General features: G+C 49.1%; 2 protein-coding genes across 5 annotated transcripts in view; one reads left to right on the top strand and one right to left on the bottom strand.

Annotated features, from left to right (window-relative positions):
• The window catches only part of LOC143798623 (protein kinase C theta type-like), a 1,028,586-nt gene that overhangs the window by 493,804 nt on the left and 515,741 nt on the right, over positions 1 to 19,041 (bottom strand). The window lies entirely within an intron of this gene.
• Positions 1 to 19,041, top strand: part of LOC143781131 (epithelial cell adhesion molecule-like) — a 32,825-nt gene that overhangs the window by 10,806 nt on the left and 2,978 nt on the right. For all 4 annotated transcript variants that reach the window (XM_077267656.1, XM_077267651.1, XM_077267645.1 and 1 more), the window contains exon 5: positions 18,672 to 18,773. In XM_077267656.1, coding sequence (XP_077123771.1) covers positions 18,672 to 18,773 — 102 coding nt within the window. The remainder of the gene's footprint in view (positions 1 to 18,671; positions 18,774 to 19,041) is intronic.

The following is a 19,041-nucleotide window of genomic DNA, read 5'->3' as shown; positions in this document are numbered from 1 at the left end:
CCTCATCCTCCACACTCCTGCCCCTCATCCTCCACACTCCTGCCCCTCATCCTCCACACTCCTGCCCCTCATCCTCCACACTCCTGCCCCTCATCCTCCACACTCCTGCCCCTCATCCTCCACACTCCTGCCCCTCATCCTCCACACTCCTGCCCCTCATCCTCCACACTCCTGCCCCTCATCCTCCACACTCCTGCCCCTCATCCTCCACACTCCTGCCCCTCATCCTCCACACTCCTGCCCCTCATCCTCCACACTCCTGCCCCTCATCCTCCACACTCCTGCCCCTCATCCTCCACACTCCTGCCCCTCATCCTCCACACTCTTGCCCCTTATTCTCCACACTCCTGCCCCTTATTCTCCAGACTTCTGCCCCTTATTCTCCACACTCCTGTCCTTATCCTCCTCACTCCTGACCAGAGGCATAGCTAGGGTTTTGGTCCAGGGGGGGGAAGCTTCTGAGTGGGCCCCTAACCAGGTAACCTTCATTACAATTCAGTGATGCGCCCTAATAGTGGAGGAGAACCTCAGCAGACGGCTGCGCTGTTACTGAAGATAATCTCTATATAAACACCAACACTGATATTACCGCCATATGGTCAGTGGTAGATACCAGTCCTACAGAACATATAACAGATCACTGCACAGTTACAGATAATGACTTACCTCTGACGTTCTTTCTGATAGAATTGTTCATTTTTCCCATCTTTTCCATCTGGCCCAAACCGACATGACAACTTCTTCCAGCTACAACTCATCTGCAGAGAATACAACAAAGACACGTTTCACTTCTCACATTCCAGCACCATCACCATCTATTCCCAACCTGTACAACCTCCTCATCCTGCTGATACCCCAATACTGAGCCGCCGCTGCCGTATGTGTCCCTATTACTGCACCTGATACCCCAATACTGAGCCGCCGCTGCCGTATGTGTCCCTATTACTGCCCCTGATACCCCAATACTGAGCCGCTGCTGCCGTATGTGTCCCTATTACTGCACTTGCTATGTGGTTCTCTGTGCCCTCTAAATTCTAAAGCACCCCTCTATAATATAGTAATGCCGGGTGCAAGTGCCCTAAAAAACAGTGCCCACATTTTGTCCCCTAGAAAGTAATAATGCCCTCTGTGTGTGACCCTTTGATAGTCACGGTAACCTGAGTTCCCCTGTAAGAATAAGTGCCCACTTTACATTTAATAAAGTCCCAAGTCTCCCCCACTGTACAGCTCCCCTATACACAGTATGATGCCCCCCACTGTATATACTGACCCGTTAATATCCTCCAAACTGGCTCCAACACTGTATGATGGCCCCGTCGCTGTAATCTCCACACTGAATGATGGCCCTCTAGATAGCCTCCATATAGCATAATACACCGGATAGTCCTCAATATGGTATAATACATTCCCCATAGGCCTCCATATAGTATCATGCACTCCCCATAGGCACACCCTATAGTATAATGCCCTTCACATAGGAAGACTATATAGTATAATGCAGCTCCCATAGGCAGCCTCTATAAGGAAGGCTGTAAATGTGTCCCCAATCCCCTCCGCAAGGCATAAAAATGACCTCTCATTATACTCACCAATGGATCTCACCAAGGCATAGCTGGTCTTGACTTAAGATCGCCATCCTCCATTACTGCTTCATCTGTATGACACATCCTACGTCATCCACACAGTGTCACCCATCGAGCTCCTGTGCAGGCACACTTCTCTCTAGGCTGCTGAAAGCAGAGCCAAGTACTGTAGTGCATGTGCGCTGGGAAAGGCCAAAGGGCGCTGATGACCTGGAAATAAAGCCGGCGCATGCGCACTACAATACTGTGCTCTGACTTCAGCAGGGCAAAGAGAAGTGCGCCTGCATGGGAGTGCGATAGAGGACACTGAATGCATGATGTAGGACGCGTCTTCCACACGAAGAGGGACAGCGATCACAGGAAGAGGGTCAGCGCCCGGACTGCGCCATCCGTGATTATAATAACAGCTCTTTTTTTGTGCCTTGCATAGAGGATTGGGGACACAGAGAGCATTCTAGAACACTATGTGAGGGCGTACAGATGCTGGCCGGACCTTATATGGTGACAGGCTCCCACATGTAAAAGCCGTCCTGCAAGATTCCAGCTGCTCGCAAACTTAAGAAAGTAATCATTCTCCTTCTCATAAGCTAATCAGCAGTAAATAAATTATGTGCGAAGACACTTATCGATCACATGTCAGTGTGCAGTGTCTGTCCAGATTGCAGGATAAACAAGTTTAAAGGGAACCTGTCACCCCGTTTTTTAAAGATGAGATAAAAATAGCGTTAAATAGGGGCAGAGCTGTGCTTTACATTAGTGTCTTTTGTGTGCCTTTATTCCCCAGCTATGCTGCCGAAATACCTTTGTAAAGTCGCCATTTTGGGCTGTCACTCACGCTGGTCTGGTCAAATGGGCGTGGTGACATCGCTGTTTCTTCCCCCAGACCTTGCTTATCTGTCCGTTGGTGGCGTAGTGGTGTGCGCCATCTTCCTGAGGCCGCGCGTGCGCAGATGGAGTGCTCGGCTTCCCGGGGCTTCAGGAAAATGGCTGCCGCGATCTCCATCTGCGCACGCGCGACATCCCGCAGCCATTTTCCTGAAGCCCCGTGCAGCAGAGCGCTCCATCTGCGCACGTGCGGCCTCAGGAAAATGGGCGCCCCCACCGATCACCAGGGGAACAGCGCAGATCGCGCTCTTTTCCTTCACCTGCGCAGTGGATTCGGCAGCTGGACATGCGCACACCACTACGCCATCAACGGACAGATAAGCAAGATCTGGGGGAAGAAACAGCGCTGTCACCACGCCCATTTGACCAGACCAGCGTGAGTGACAGCCCAAAACGGCAACTTTACAAAGGTATTTCGACAGCATAGCTGGGGAGTAAAGGCACACAAAGACACTAATGTAAAGCACAGCTCTGCCCCTATTTAACGCTATTTTTATCTCATCTTTTAAAAACGGGTGACAGGTTCCCTTTAAGAACCTTCATTGCTTTATATACTGTGCCTGTATGTATGTATTCAAGGCAACAGATCAGACATATCAATTAGCAAATGACATGTGCCAAGATACTCAACATGCTGTGTGGAGAGTGTCCTCTGGTCCTGGGGGCTGCTCCTCAGGCTCCTCCGTCAGATGCTGCAGACATCATGTGTAGGCAGTGAGCTCAGGTCACAGTCAGAGGCAGAGTCCCCCTGCGCCCCCGCTGGAGCTGATGATGATGATCACTTCTCTGCAGCACAGGAGCTTTGAAGCAGAGCGCGCTCAGCCGGGATTGGGTGAGTGGCCTCCCTTCCCCCTCTCCTCCACAGACTGCAGAAGAGCGATCACATGACTCACTCCCTGCACTCTGATTGGAGGCTTTCTGTTCCTTCTCTCTGCTGACTCCCTGTGATCATGTTTGTACCGTGCATGTTACTTTAGCTACATACACAGCACAAACACGGGAAACTAAAGCTAAACATTGACCGGAGGCAGGGGCCCCTAACGCCGGCCCTGACAGTAGCGTAGCTCCGGGTGGGCCCCCTCAGAGCACAGGGCCCCCCTGGTAGCTACGCTACTGCTCCTGACCCTTATTCTCCACACTCCTGACCCTTATTCTCCACTCCTGCCCCTTATCTTCCACACTCCGGCCCCCTTATCCTCCACACTCCTGCCCCTTATCCGCCACACTCCTGCCCCTTATCCTCCACACTCCTGCCCCTTATTCTCCACACTCCTGCCCCTTATCCTCCACACTCCTGCCCCTTATTCTCCACACTCCTGCCCCTTATCTTCCACACTCCTGCCCCCTTATCCTCCACACTCCTGCCCCTTATCCTCCACACTCCTCCCCCTTATTCTCCACACTCCTGCCCCTTATCCTCCACACTCGTCCCTTATTCTCCACACTCCTGCCCCTTATTCTCCACACTCCTGCCCCTTATCCTCCACACTCCTGCCCCTTATTCTCCACACTCCTGCCCCTTATCTTCCACACTCCTGCCCCCTTATCCTCCACACTCCTGCCCCTTATCCTCCACACTCCTGCCCCCTTATCCTCCACACTCCTGCCCCTTATCCTCCACACTCCTCCCCCTTATTCTCCACACTCCTGCCCCTTATCCTCCACACTCGTCCCTTATTCTCCACACTCCTGTCCCCTTATTCTCCACACTCCTGTCCCCTTATTCTCCACACTCCTGTCCCCTTATTCTCCACACTCCTGTCCCCTTATTCTCCACACTCCTGCCCCTTATTCTCCACACTCCTGCCCCTTATCTTCCATACTCCTGTCCCCTTATCCTCCACACTCCTGCCCCTTATCCTCCACACTCCTCCCCCTTATTCTCCACACTCCTGCCCCTTATCCTCCATACTCCTGTCCCCTTATTCTCCACACTCCTGCCCCTTATTCTCCAGACCCCTGCCCCTTATTCGCCACACTCCTGTCCCCTTATTCTCCACACTCCTGCCCCTTATTCTCCACACTCCTGCCCCTTATTCTCCACACTCCTGCCCCTTATTCTCCACACTCCTGCCCCTTATTCTCCACACTCCTGCCCCTTATCCTCCACACCCCTGCCCCTTATCTTCCACACCCCTGCCCCTTATCCTCCACACTCCTGCCCCTTATCCTCCACACTCCTGCCCCTTATTCTCCACACTCCTGCCCCTTATCCTCCATACTCCTGTCCCCTTATTCTCCACACTCCTGCCCCTTATCTTCCACACTCCTGCCCCTTATTCTCCACACTCCTGCCCCTTATCCTCCACACTCCTGCCCCTTATTCTCCACACTCCTGCCCCTTATTCTCCACACTCCTGCCCCTTATCCTCCATACTCCTGTCCCCTTATTCTCCACACTCCGGCCCCCTTATCCTCCACACTCCGGCCCCCTTATCCTCCACACTCCTGCCCCTTATCTTCCACACTCCTGCCCCCTTATCCTCCACACTCCTGCCCCTTATCCTCCACACTCCTCCCCCTTATCCTCCATACTCCTGTCCCCTTATTCTCCACACTCCTGCCCCTTATCCTCCATACTCCTGTCCCCTTATTCTCCACACTCCGGCCCCCTTATCCTCCACACTCCTGCCCCTTATTCTCCACACTCCTGCCCCTTATCTTCCACACTCCTGCCCCCTTATCCTCCACACTCCTGCCCCTTATCCTCCACACTCCTCCCCCTTATTCTCCACACTCCTGCCCCTTATCCTCCACACTCCTGTCCCCTTATTCTCCACACTCCTGTCCCCTTATTCTCCACACTCCTGCCCCTTATTCTCCACACTCCTGTCCCCTTATTCTCCACACTCCTGTCCCCTTATTCTCCACACTCCTGCCCCTTATTCTCCACACTCCTGCCCCTTATCTTCCATACTCCTGTCCCCTTATCCTCCACACTGCTGCCCCTTATCCTCCACACTCCTCCCCCTTATTCTCCACACTCCTGCCCCTTATCCTCCATACTCCTGTCCCCTTATTCTCCACACTCCTGCCCCTTATTCTCCAGACCCCTGCCCCTTATTCGCCACACTCCTGTCCCCTTATTCTCCACACTCCTGTCCCCTTATTCTCCACACTCCTGTCCCCTTATTCTCCACACTCCTGCCCCTTATTTTCCACACTCCTGCCCCTTATTCTCCACACTCCTGCCCCTTATTCTCCACACTCCTGCCCCTTATTCTCCACACTCCTGCCCCTTATCCTCCACACCCCTGCCCCTTATTCTCCACACTCCTGCCCCTTATCTTCCACACTCCTGCCCCTTATCCTCCACACTCCTGCCACTTATCCTCCACACTCCTGCCACTTATTCCTCAGATTCCTGCGTCTTATTCTTCAGACTTCTGCTCCTTATTCTCCAGACTTCTGTCCTTCGCCCGGAAGCTGGATATCGGCTTCTGGGCAGATCCTACCTGATGACCACACAATCTTGTCCAATCCATTCTTAAGCTCATCACAATGTGTGTGTTTTTGTTTGTCCACCTGCTTTTTGAGAATTGACCTCCATCATGTACACTATCTCTACGTGCCTCGATACATGGCCCCATTTTGCAGTACGTCGTTCCTCTCACCCCCTCAATACACAGCCCCATCCTGCAGTACATTGCTCCTCTCACCTTCTGTATACACAGCCCCATCCCGCAGTGTATCGCTCCTCTCTTCTATAGTCCCATCCTGCAGTACATTGCTCCTCTCTATACACAGCCCCATCCTGCAGTACAGGTGCATCTCACAAAATTAGAATATCATCAAAAAGTTAATTTATATCAGTTCTTCAATACAAAAAGTGAAACTCATATTATATAGAGTCATTACAGAGTGATCTATTTCATGTGTTTATTTCTGTTAATGTTGATGATTTTAGCTTACAGCCAATGAAAACCCAAAAGTCAATATCTCAGTAAACACTTCATAACACCAGCTTGCAAAATGATTTTAAAATCCGAAATGTTGGCCTACTGAAATGTATGTTCAGTAAATGCACTCAATACTTGTTCGGGTCTCCTTTTGCATCAATTACTGTTTCAACGCGGCGTGGCATGGAGGCTGTGGCACTGCTGAGGTGTTATGGAAGCCCAAGTTGCTTTGATAGCAGCCTTCAGCTCGTCTGCATTGTTGGGTCTGGTGTCTATCTTCTTCTTCTTGACAATACCCCATAGATTCTCTATGGGGTTAAGGTCAGACGAATTTGCTGGCCAATCAAGCACAGTGAAACTGTCATTTGTAAACAAGGAATTGGTACTTTTGGCAGTGTGGACAGGAGCCAAGTCCTGCTGGAGAATAAAATTTCAATCTCCAAAAAGCTTGTCGGCAGAGGGAAGCATGAAGTGCTCTAAAATTTCCTGGTAGACGGCTGTGCTGACTTTGGTCTTGATAAAACATCGTGGACCAACACCAGCAGATGACGTGGCTGCCCAAACCATCAGTGATTGTGGATACTTCACACTAGGCCTTGGAAATCAAGTTCCCAGAGTCTGGAGGGAGACTGAAGAGACAGACAATCCGAGCCAATTGAGGTCTAGTTTGAAGTTTCCACAATCAGTGATGGTTTGGGGAGCCATGTCATCTGCTGGTATAGGTACACTGTGTTTTATCAAGACCAAATTCAGTGCAGCCATCTACTAGGAAATTTTTGAGCACTTCATGCTTCCCTCTGCCAACAAGCTTTTTGGAGATGGAAATGTCATTCTCCAGCAGGACTTGGCACCTGTCCACACTACCAAAAGTTCCAACACCTGGTTTACAAACAACAGTATCACTGTGCTTGATTGGCCAGCAAACTCGCCTGACCTTAACCCCATAGAGAATCTATGGAGTATTGTCAAGAGGAAGATGAGAGACACCAGACCCAACAATGCAGACAAGCTGAAGGCTGCTATCAAAGCAACCTGGGCTTCCATAACACCTCAGCAGTGCCACAGGCTGATCGCCTCCATGCCACGCCGCGTTGATGCAGTAATTGCTGCAAAAGGAGCCCCGACCAAGTATTGAGTGCATTTACTGAACATACTGTACATTTCAGTAGGCCAACATTTCGGATTTTAAAATCATTTTTCAAGCTGGTGTTATAAAGTATTCTAATTTACTGAGATAATTACTTTTGGGTTTTTATTGGCTGTAAGCCATAATCCTCAACATTAACAGAAATAAACACTTGAAATAGATCACTCTGTTTGTAATGACTCTATATAATATGTGAGTTTCACATTTTACATAGTTATTAAGGTTGAAGGAAGACTTTAAGTCCATCTAGTTCAACCCATAGCCTAACCTAACATGCACAAACATGTTGATCCAGAGGAAGGCAAAAAAAACCATGTGGCAGAGTAAGCTCCACATTGGGGAAAAAAAATTCTTCCCGACTCCACATACGGCAATCAGACTAGTTCCCTGGATCAACGCCTTATCAAGGAATCTAGTATATATACCCTGTAACATTATACTTTTCCAGAAAGGCATCCAGACCCCTCTTAAATTTAAGTAACGAATCACTCATTACAACATCATACGGCAGAGAGTTCCATAGTCTCACTGCTCTTACAGTAAAGAATCCGTGTCTGTTATTATGCTTAAACCTTTTTTCCTCCAGACGTAGAGGATGCCCCCTTGTCCCTGTCTCAGGTCTATGATTAAAAAGATCATCAGAAAGGTCTTTGTACTGTCCCCTCATATATTTATACATTAACATAAGATCACCCCTTAGTCTTCGTTTTTCCAAACTAAATAGCCCCAAGTGTAATAACCTATCTTGGTATTGCAGACCCCCCAGTCCTCTAATAACCTTGGTCGCTCTTCTCTGCACCCGCTCCAGTTCAGCTGTGTCTTTCTTATACACCGGAGACCAGAACTGTGCACAGTATTCTAAGTGTGGTCGCACTAGTGACTTGTATAGAGGTAAAATTATGTTCTCCTCATGAGCATCTATGCCTCTTTTAATGCATCCCATTATTTTATTTGCCTTTGTAGCAGCTGCCTGACACTGGCCACTGAATATGAGTTTGTCATCCACCCATACACCCAGGTCTTTTTCATTGACGGTTTTGCCCAGAGTTTTAGAATTAAGCACATAGTTATTCATCTTATTACTTCTACCCAAGTGCATGACCTTACATTTATCCCCATTAAAGCTCATTTGCCATTTATCAGCCCAAGCTTCTAGTTTACATAAATCATCCTGTAATATAAAATTGTCCTCCCCTGTATTGATTACCCTGCAGAGTTTAGTGTCATCTGCAAATATTGAAATTCTACTCTGAATGCCCCCTACAAGGTCATTAATAAATATGTTAAAAAGAAGAGGGCCCAATACTGACCCCTGTAGTACCCCACTGCTAACCGCGACCCAGTCCGAGTGTGCTCCATTAATAACCACCCTTTGTTTCCTATCCCTGAGCCAGCTCTTAACCCACTTACACATATTTTCCCCTATCCCTATTATTCTCATTTTATGTATCAACCTTTTGTGTGGCACCATATCAAAAGCTTTTGAAAAGTCCATATACACTACGTCCACTGGGTTCCCTTGGTCCAGTCCGGAACTTACTACTTCGTAGAAGCTGATCAAATTAGTCTGACATGAACGGTCCCTAGTAAACCCGTGCTGATACTGGGTCATGAGGTTATTCCTCTTCAGATACTCCAGTATAGCATCCCTTAGAATGCCCTCCAGGATTTTACCCACAGTAGAGGTTAAGCTTACTGGCCTATAATTTCCGAGTTCAGTTTTTGTCCCCTTTTTGAATATTGGCACCACATTTGCTATACGCCAGTCCTGTGGTACAGACCCTGTTATTATGGACTCTTTAAAGATTAAAAATAATGGTCTATCAATGACTGTACTTAGTTCCTGCAGTACTCGGGGGTGGATCCCATCCGGGCCCGGAGATCTGTCAATTTTAGTGATTTTTAGATGCCGCCGTACTTCCTGCTGGGTTAAGCAGGTGACATTTAATTGGGAATTTTTGTTATCACTGATCATATTGTCTGCCATGGGATTTTCTTGTGTAAATATTGATGAAAAAAAGTCATTTAGCATATTGGCTTTTTCCTCATCCTCATCCACCATTTCACCCAGACTATTTTTAAGGGGGCCGACACTATCATTTTTTAGTTTCTTACTATTTATGTAGTTAAAGAATATTTTGGGATTATTTTTACTCTCTCTGGCAATGAGTCTCTCTGTCTCAATTTTTGCTGCCTTGATTTGCTTTTTACAGAATTTATTTAATTTTTTGTATTTAATGCCTCATCACTACCTACTTCCTTTAATTCTCTAAATGCTTTCTTTTTGTCACTTATTGCGCCCCAATTGTATTGAAGAGCTAAAATAAATTAACTTTTTGATGATATTCTAATTTTGTGAGATGCATCTGTACATTGCTCTTCTCACCCCCTCTATACACAGTCTCAGCCTACATTACATCACTCCTTTCACCCTCTCTATACAGTCTCATCTTGCGGTACATTGCTCCTCTCACCCCCTCTGTACATGGCCCCATCCTGCAGTACATCGCTCCTTTCACCCTCGTTCTACGCAGCCCCATCCTGCAGTACATTGCTCCTCTCTCCCTACGCAGCCCCATCCTGCAGTACATTGCTCCTGCCACCCTGGCTATACGCAGCCCCATCCTACAGTACATAGCTCCTCTCTCCCTCTCTCTACGCAGCCCCATCCTGCAGTACATTGCTCCTCTCTCCCTCTCCATACGCAGCCCCATCCTGCAGTACATCGCTCCTCTCTCCCTCTCCATACACAGCCCCATCCTGCAGTACATTGCTCCTCTCTCCCTCTCCATACACAGCCCCATCCTGCAGTACATTGCTCCTCTCTCCCTCTCCATACACAGCCCCATCCTGCAGTACATTGCTCCTCTCTCCCTCTCTATACACAGCCCCATCCTGCAGTACATCGCTCCTGCCACCCTGTCTATACACAGCCCCATCCTGCAGTACATCGCTCCTCTCTCCCTCTCCATACACAGCCCCATCCTGCAGTACATCGCTCCTCTCCATACACAGCCCCATCCTGCAGTACATCGCTCCTCTCTCCCTCTCCACACAGCCCCATCCTGCAGTACATTGCTCCTCTCTCCCTCTCCATACACAGCCCCATCCTGCAGTACATCGCTCCTGCCACCCTGTCTATACATAGCCTCATCCTGCAGTACATCGCTCCTGCCACCCTGTCTATATACAGCCCCATCCTGCAGTACATCTCTTTTCTCACCCTCTCTACGCAGCCCCATCCTGCAGTACATCGCTCCTCTCCATACACAGCCCCATCCTGCAGTACATCGCTCCTCTCTCCCTCTCTACACAGCCCCATCCTGCAGTACATTGCTCCTCTCTCTCTCTCCATACAGCCTCATCCTACAGTACATCGCTCCTCTCTCCACAGCCCCATCCTGCAGTACATTGCTCCTCTCTCCCTCTCCATACACAGCCCCATCCTGCAGTACATCGCTCCTGCCACCCTGTCTATACACAGCCCCATCCTGCAGTACATCTCTTTTCTCACCCTCTCTACGCAGCCCCATCCTGCAGTACATCGCTCCTCTCCATACACAGCCCCATCCTGCAGTCCATCGCTCCTCTCTCCCTCTCTACACAGCCCCATCCTGCAGTACATCGCTCCTCTCCCTCTCCATACACAGCCCCATCCTGCAGTACATCGCTCCTCTCTCCCTCTCCATACACAGCCCCATCCTGCAGTACATCGCTCCTCTCTCCCTCTCCATACACAGCCCCATCCTGCAGTACATTGCTCCTCTCTCCCTCTCCATACACAGCCCCATCCTGCAGTACATCGCTCCTGCCACCCTGTCTATACATAGCCCCATCCTGCAGTACATCGCTCCTGCCACCCTGTCTATACACAGCCCCATCCTGCAGTGCATCTCTTTTCTCACCCTCTCTACGCAGCCCCATCCTGCAGTACATCGCTCCTCTCCATACACAGCCCCATCCTGCAGTACATCGCTCCTCTCTCCCTCTCTACACAGCCCCATCCTGCAGTACATTGCTCCTCTCTCTCTCCATACAGCCTCATCCTACAGTACATCGCTCCTCTCTCCCTCTCCATACACAGCCCCATCCTGCAGTACATTGCTCCTCTCTCCCTCTCCATACACAGCCCCATCCTGCAGTACATCGCTCCTGCCACCCTGTCTATACACAGCCCCATCCTGCAGTACATCGCTCCTCTCCATACACAGCCCCATCCTGCAGTACATTGCTCCTCTCTCCCTCTCTATACACAGCCCCATCCTGCAGTACATCGCTCCTGCCACCCTGTCTATACACAGCCCCATCCTGCAGTACATCTCTTTTCTCACCCTCTCTACGCAGCCCCATCCTGCAGTACATCGCTCCTCTCCATACACAGCCCCATCCTGCAGTACATCGCTCCTCTCTCCCTCTCTACACAGCCCCATCCTGCAGTACATTGCTCCTCTCTCTCCATACAGCCTCATCCTACAGTACATCGCTCCTCTCTCCCTCTCCATACACAGCCCCATCCTGCAGTACATTGCTCCTCTCTCCCTCTCCATACACAGCCCCATCCTGCAGTACATCGCTCCTGCCACCCTGTCTATACACAGCCCAATCCTGCAGTACATCGCTCCTCTCCATACACAGCCCCATCCTGCAGTACATTGCTCCTCTCTCCCTCTCTATACACAGCCCCATCCTGCAGTACATCCCTCCTGCCACCGTCTATACATAGCCCCATCCTGCAGTACATCGCTCCTGCCACCCTGTCTATGCATAGCCCCATCCTGCAGTACATCGCTCCTGCCACCCTGTCTATACACAGCCCCATCCTGCAGTACATCTCTTTTCTCACCCTCTACGCAGGCCCATCCTGCAGTACATCGCTCCTCTCCATACACAGCCCCATCCTGCAGTACATCGCTCCTCTCTTCCTCTCCATACACAGCCCCATCCTGCAGTACATCGCTCCTCTCCCTCTCCATACACAGCCCCATCCTGCAGTACATCGCTCCTCTCCATACACAGCCCCATCCTGCAGTACATCGCTCCTCTCTCCCTCTCTACACAGCCCCATCCTGCAGTACATTGCTCCTCTCTCTCTCCATACAGCCCCATCCTGCAGTACATCGCTCCTGCCACCCTGTCTATACATAGCCTCATCCTGCAGTACATCGCTCCTGCCACCCTGTCTATACACAGCCCCATCCTGCAGTACATCTCTTTTCTCACCCTCTCTACGCAGCCCCATCCTGCAGTACATCGCTCCTCTCCATACACAGCCCCATCCTGCAGTACATCGCTCCTCTCTCCCTCTCTACACAGCCCCATCCTGCAGTACATTGCTCCTCTCTCTCTCCATACAGCCTCATCCTACAGTACATCGCTCCTCTCTCCCTCTCCATACACAGCCCCATCCTGCAGTACATTGCTCCTCTCTCCCTCTCCATACACAGCCCCATCCTGCAGTACATCGCTCCTGCCACCCTGTCTATACACAGCCCCATCCTGCAGTACATCTCTTTTCTCACCCTCTCTACGCAGCCCCATCCTGCAGTACATCGCTCCTCTCCATACACAGCCCCATCCTGCAGTCCATCGCTCCTCTCTCCCTCTCTACACAGCCCCATCCTGCAGTACATCGCTCCTCTCCCTCTCCATACACAGCCCCATCCTGCAGTACATCGCTCCTCTCTCCCTCTCCATACACAGCCCCATCCTGCAGTACATCGCTCCTCTCTCCCTCTCCATACACAGCCCCATCCTGCAGTACATTGCTCCTCTCTCCCTCTCCATACACAGCCCCATCCTGCAGTACATCGCTCCTGCCACCCTGTCTATACATAGCCCCATCCTGCAGTACATCGCTCCTGCCACCCTGTCTATACACAGCCCCATCCTGCAGTACATCTCTTTTCTCACCCTCTCTACGCAGGCCCATCCTGCAGTACATCGCTCCTCTCCATACACAGCCCCATCCTGCAGTACATCGCTCCTCTCTCCCTCTCCGTACACAGCCCCATCCTGCAGTACATCGCTCCTCTCTCCCTCTCCATACACAGCCCCATCCTGCAGTACATCGCTCCTCTCCATACACAGCCCCATCCTGCAGTACATTGCTCCTCTCTCTCCATACAGCCCCATCCTGCAGTACATCGCTCCTGCCACCCTGTCTATACACAGCCCCATCCTGCAGTACATCTCTTTTCTCACCCTCTCTACGCAGCCCCATCCTGCAGTACATCGCTCCTCTCCATACACAGCCCCATCCTGCAGTACATCGCTCCTCTCTCTCTCTACACAGCCTCATCCTGCAGTACATCGCTCCTCTCTCCCTCTCCATACACAGCCCCATCCTGCAGTACATTGCTCCTCTCTCCCTCTCCATACACAGCCCCATCCTGCAGTACATCGCTCCTGCCACCCTGTCTATACATAGCCCCATCCTGCAGTACATCGCTCTTGCCATCCTGTCTATACACAGCCCTATCCTGCAGTACATCTCTTTTCTCACCCTCTCTACGCAGCCCCATCCTGCAGTACATCGCTCCTCTCCATACACAGCCCCATCCTGCAGTCCATCGCTCCTCTCTCCCTCTCTACACAGCCCCATCCTGCAGTACATCGCTCCTCTCCCTCTCCATTCACAGCCCCATCCTGCAGTACATCGCTCCGCTCTCCCTCTCCATACACAGCCCCATCCTGCAGTACATCGCTCCTCTCTCCCTCTCCATACACAGCCCCATCCTGCAGTACATTGCTCCTCTCTCCCTCTCCATACACAGCCCCATCCTGCAGTACATCGCTCCTGCCACCCTGTCTATACATAGCCCCATCCTGCAGTACATCGCTCCTGCCACCCTGTCTATACACAGCCCCATCCTGCAGTACATCTCTTTTCTCACCCTCTCTACGCAGCCCCATCCTGCAGTACATCGCTCCTCTCCATACACAGCCCCATCCTGCAGTACATCGCTCCTCTCCATACACAGCCCCATCCTGCAGTACATCGCTCCTCTCCCTCTCCATACACAGCCCCATCCTGCAGTACATCTCTTTTCTCACCCTCTCTACGCAGCCCCATCCTGCAGTACATCGCTCCTCTCCATACACAGCCCCATCCTGCAGTACATCGCTCCTCTCCATACACAGCCCCATCCTGCAGTACATCGCTCCTCTCCATACACAGCCCCATCCTGCAGTACATCGCTCCTCTCCCTCTCCATACACAGCCCCATCCTGCAGTACATCGCTCCGCTCTCCCTCTCCATACACAGCCCCATCCTGCAGTACATCGCTCCTCTCTCCCTCTCCATACACAGCCCCATCCTGCAGTACATTGCTCCTCTCTCCCTCTCCATACACAGCCCCATCCTGCAGTACATCGCTCCTGCCACCCTGTCTATACATAGCCCCATCCTGCAGTACATCGCTCCTGCCACCCTGTCTATACACAGCCCCATCCTGCAGTACATCTCTTTTCTCACCCTCTCTACGCAGGCCCATCCTGCAGTACATCGCTCCTCTCCATACACAGCCCCATCCTGCAGTACATCGCTCCTCTCTCCCTCTCCATACACAGCCCCATCCTGCAGTACATCGCTCCTCTCTCCCTCTCCATACACAGCCCCATCCTGCAGTACATCGCTCCTCTCCATACACAGCCCCATCCTGCAGTACATTGCTCCTCTCTCTCTCCATACAGCCCCATCCTGCAGTACATCGCTCCTCTCTCCCTCTCCATACACAGCCCCATCCTGCATTACATCGCTCCGCTCTCCCTCTCCATACACAGCCCCATCCTGCAGTACATCGCTCCGCTCTCCCTCTCCATACACAGCCCCATCCTGCAGTACATTGCTCCTCTCACCCCCTCTACACACACAGTCTCAGCCTGCAGTAGATCATTCAGTTTAGTTATCAATGCACCTGCACCCTGCTTTATGAGCTCTGGGTTGTAATGAAGAAAGGTACAAAACTTGCAATGACATCATCAGTTATAGCTCGTTTTGCCCACATCCCAGAGCAGAGCTATGCTGGCTGGAAGCTGAGCCAGTCGGCACTGTGCATGACCACCCACGAGCATTGGGACGGTGACAATTCCAATTGGGTGAATGGAGCCTGGAGGGGCATCCTGTGGGGGTGAGAACTGCTAAACAGGGCAGGTATTGAGTTATATTGATACAAATGAATTTATGTAATTGTAAATTATTATAAAACCATATATATATACCATATATATATATAATACCATATAAGTATTGAGATACTGATTTGGCTTTTATCCTAAGTCATATTGCACGACTCGTTAAAGGGTTGATTGTGACTTGTAGGATCGCTACTTCCAACAGGTGGCGCTATAGAGTTAAGTCCTCTTTTTCTCAGAAGAGGCAATTTGCATATAAAACCATATTGTGTTTTTGTTAGTAACTCTTTAATGACTTTTTTTTTCTGCTGTAGCAACCCACTTCCTGTTTTAGAAAGCAATTTTCACACATCCAGTGAACGAAAGACCCCATTTCCACCTCAATGTTATTGCTGTAGGTGTGGTGCAGGATCAGTGGATGTCGGTTTTATCTGTAGTCAGTAACCAGAGCTGTTATTATTGCAGCATGGTGGCTCAGTGGTTAGTGCTGTGGCTTTACAGTCCTGAGGTTCTGGGATCAAATCTGAGACCTGTGATGTTTTTTGGGATATGTGAAGAGCCTGTGATTATCCATACTTCCATAGCACAGGTCAACCTGTGAGCTGCAACCGTTCTGCCCAGGACATTTATGTAACAGATTTCTATGGATATAGATATATATTTATGTACTATATATCAGATAAATGTGCTCCAGTATGTTGGTGGCTCAGTGGTTAGCACTCTTGTGCTGCAGCATTGGTATCCAGGGTTCAAATCCTTGCATGTACTTTATATGTTCTTTTTTGGGTGTCTTTCTTGTTTTGCAAACATGCTGATTGAACATTTATACTGTGAGCCCCACAATATGTTATGTTGTACAAGAATAATATATTCTGGTAGCTCAGTAGTTAGTAAACATGGGCTATAGCATTGAGGTCCTGGCTTCATCTCCTACCACAGACAACATCGAAAAGGAAGTTAGATTTAATTGACCTTCTTTTGTCAAATAATTTATCTATTTATGGCCCCAAAAAATAAAAAATTACTTTTGAACCTGCGATGGGTTCGATCAGTTGTTCTTTACATGGAAGAAGTGACAATTGTTTATGTAAGGCGGCACGATGGCTCTGAGGTTAGAGCTGATGATTTACAGAATTGAGATCCCAGGTTCAACTCTCTCACCAGAACAAGTGATGCCTACATCTGGGGCAGTGGTGGCTCAGTGGTTAGCGTCGCAGCACTGGGAACCTGGGTTCAATCCCCATTGTCTGCACAGAGTCTGAATGTTCCCTGCTTTGACATACAGATACTGTGACCTCACAAGATCTTGGACTGTATAAGGTGGTGGAGATCTAATAGTTTGGACGAAGGAGAGGAGAAAAGTCTCTCTGTAGGAAGACAGTCATTTTATAATAAGTCCAAGCTGGACTCATTATAACATTATTTTTATTATACAAAATTATTATTATACAGGACAATATATTATCAGGGGTCACAGTATAAATAGCTATCAGTGTGTCTCTGGAGTGACAGGGGAAGGAAGCCACAGGGAACATACAAGTTACAGCCTCCATACAGAAGGTGTCCATGGTGGGGGTGGAACCCAGGTCTGCAGGGCTGTGACACTGACCACTGAGCCACCACTGCTCCAGATGCAAGTATAATTTCTTCTATATCTAAATCATCGTTCAGTCTTCTAATTGACTTTAGTGAGAGTCGAACCCAGGACCTAAGTGCTGCAAAACATCAGTGCTAACCACTGAGCCGTCATAACCACCTTAGATGAAGGATAGTCATTCCTTCTACATAATGCACCATGTATAGAACAACTGATCACAACCATCGCAGGTTCAAAAGTAAATGTTTTTTTTTTTTGTTGCCAAGAATAGATGGAAATTACATCCTTTTGTAATCGAAATTATCCTTTTGGATGTGGTGGGGGCTGAACCCAGGACCTCAGCGCCGCAGGCCATCTGTGCTAACCACTGAGCCACCAGGCTACGGTTACTAAAGAGAATGACATTTCTTGTATAACAATAAAGAAAACCATCACAGGATGAAGTCCCCCCTCAGAGGAACTAAAAATAAAGGAAATTTAGTTGTTTTTTTTCAGTATCATTTAATTGACCTTCTTTTTGACAAAGAAATAAAAACATAGGTTCAAGGTTAAAAGAAGAGGCAAATCCATACAATAACCCTTCAGACCTTGGTGGGACTTGTACTTAGGACCCCAGTTTTAGGAAGCACTAGTGCTAACCACTGAGCCACCGTGTAGCCGTTTGATACTATGGTATCACAGTATACAGATTTATTACTCAAAGGATCGAAGGTTCAAAAATCTCAACACGGACTAAAAATTCAAGTAGAAAAATTAATAACTAATCAGCTCACATTTCCCCCATTAAAAATAAATAAAAAAACCCTCAAAACATATTTGTATCGCTGCATCCATAAAAGTCTGACCTATCAAAATCTAAAAATAATGAACCTGTATGGTAAATGCCAAGATTGTCAGAAGCTGGTGCTATGTCACGTATGTGGCAGGTCACAACAGCCAGAGGGGCATTACTTAATACTAATGATACTGGTCATAAAAGGGGACTAATCCTGAGACTTCAGGAGTCAGTAAAGGGAATATCTTGTGGTGAATTTGGAGAACCTACTTTTTATATTAATAATTCAGATATTTACCTTCTTATTTCATTGGTTTATTGCAAACGGCAGAACGTTTGTAAATTGTACTAAAGTTTATAGTGGGGGATAGTAGTGATTACTTCTGTACAAACTGTAGCATGGAGGGGTAGACTTGATATTCAGGACACAAGAAAAGCTGGGTGACGCACCATGTAAGGCCACGTTCACGTGTTCATTATTTATAGGCCAAAACCAGGAGTGGGTGATAATACAGAAGTGGTGCATATGTTTCTATTATACTTTTCTTCTGATTGTCCCACTCCTGGTTTTGGCTTCCAAATACTGATGTAAAATACTGACCGTGTGAACAAGGCCTAACAGTGACCATATATTATTCTCGGCGGTTGCAGGTCCATGAGCTCAGCCACGAAGTCACCATGAAATTGTTTTCTACCAATGGGACAAAGGATCCTGTGGACATCGCGACGGTGGCGTATTACATCGAGCGGGAGGTAAGATAAGACATCCCTGGTGGACCTGGTTGTTTAGATCATAGCGGTGTCCCCTCCAGGCTGCTGAGTGGGAGTCGGACCCCACCATTGAGGACATATGTTATAAACATGGGGAACCCTTTAATTGTATTATCTCTGGGGGTCTAGTGCACTAAAAAGGTAATGATAATATCAAGGGGGTCTCACTGCAGCGAGTTGTGCTATTAATGAGTAGGGCCACGTTACTTCTTTCAAAGACCACCATGTAGCACAACCAAGGCATTGTCTT

The sequence above is a fragment of the Ranitomeya variabilis genome, chromosome 1, assembly GCF_051348905.1.
Source record: "Ranitomeya variabilis isolate aRanVar5 chromosome 1, aRanVar5.hap1, whole genome shotgun sequence".
Classification (NCBI taxonomy): Eukaryota; Metazoa; Chordata; class Amphibia; order Anura; family Dendrobatidae; genus Ranitomeya; species Ranitomeya variabilis.
Note: the sequence above shows the minus strand (reverse complement) of the source record. Positions and strands in the feature narration are given on the sequence as shown.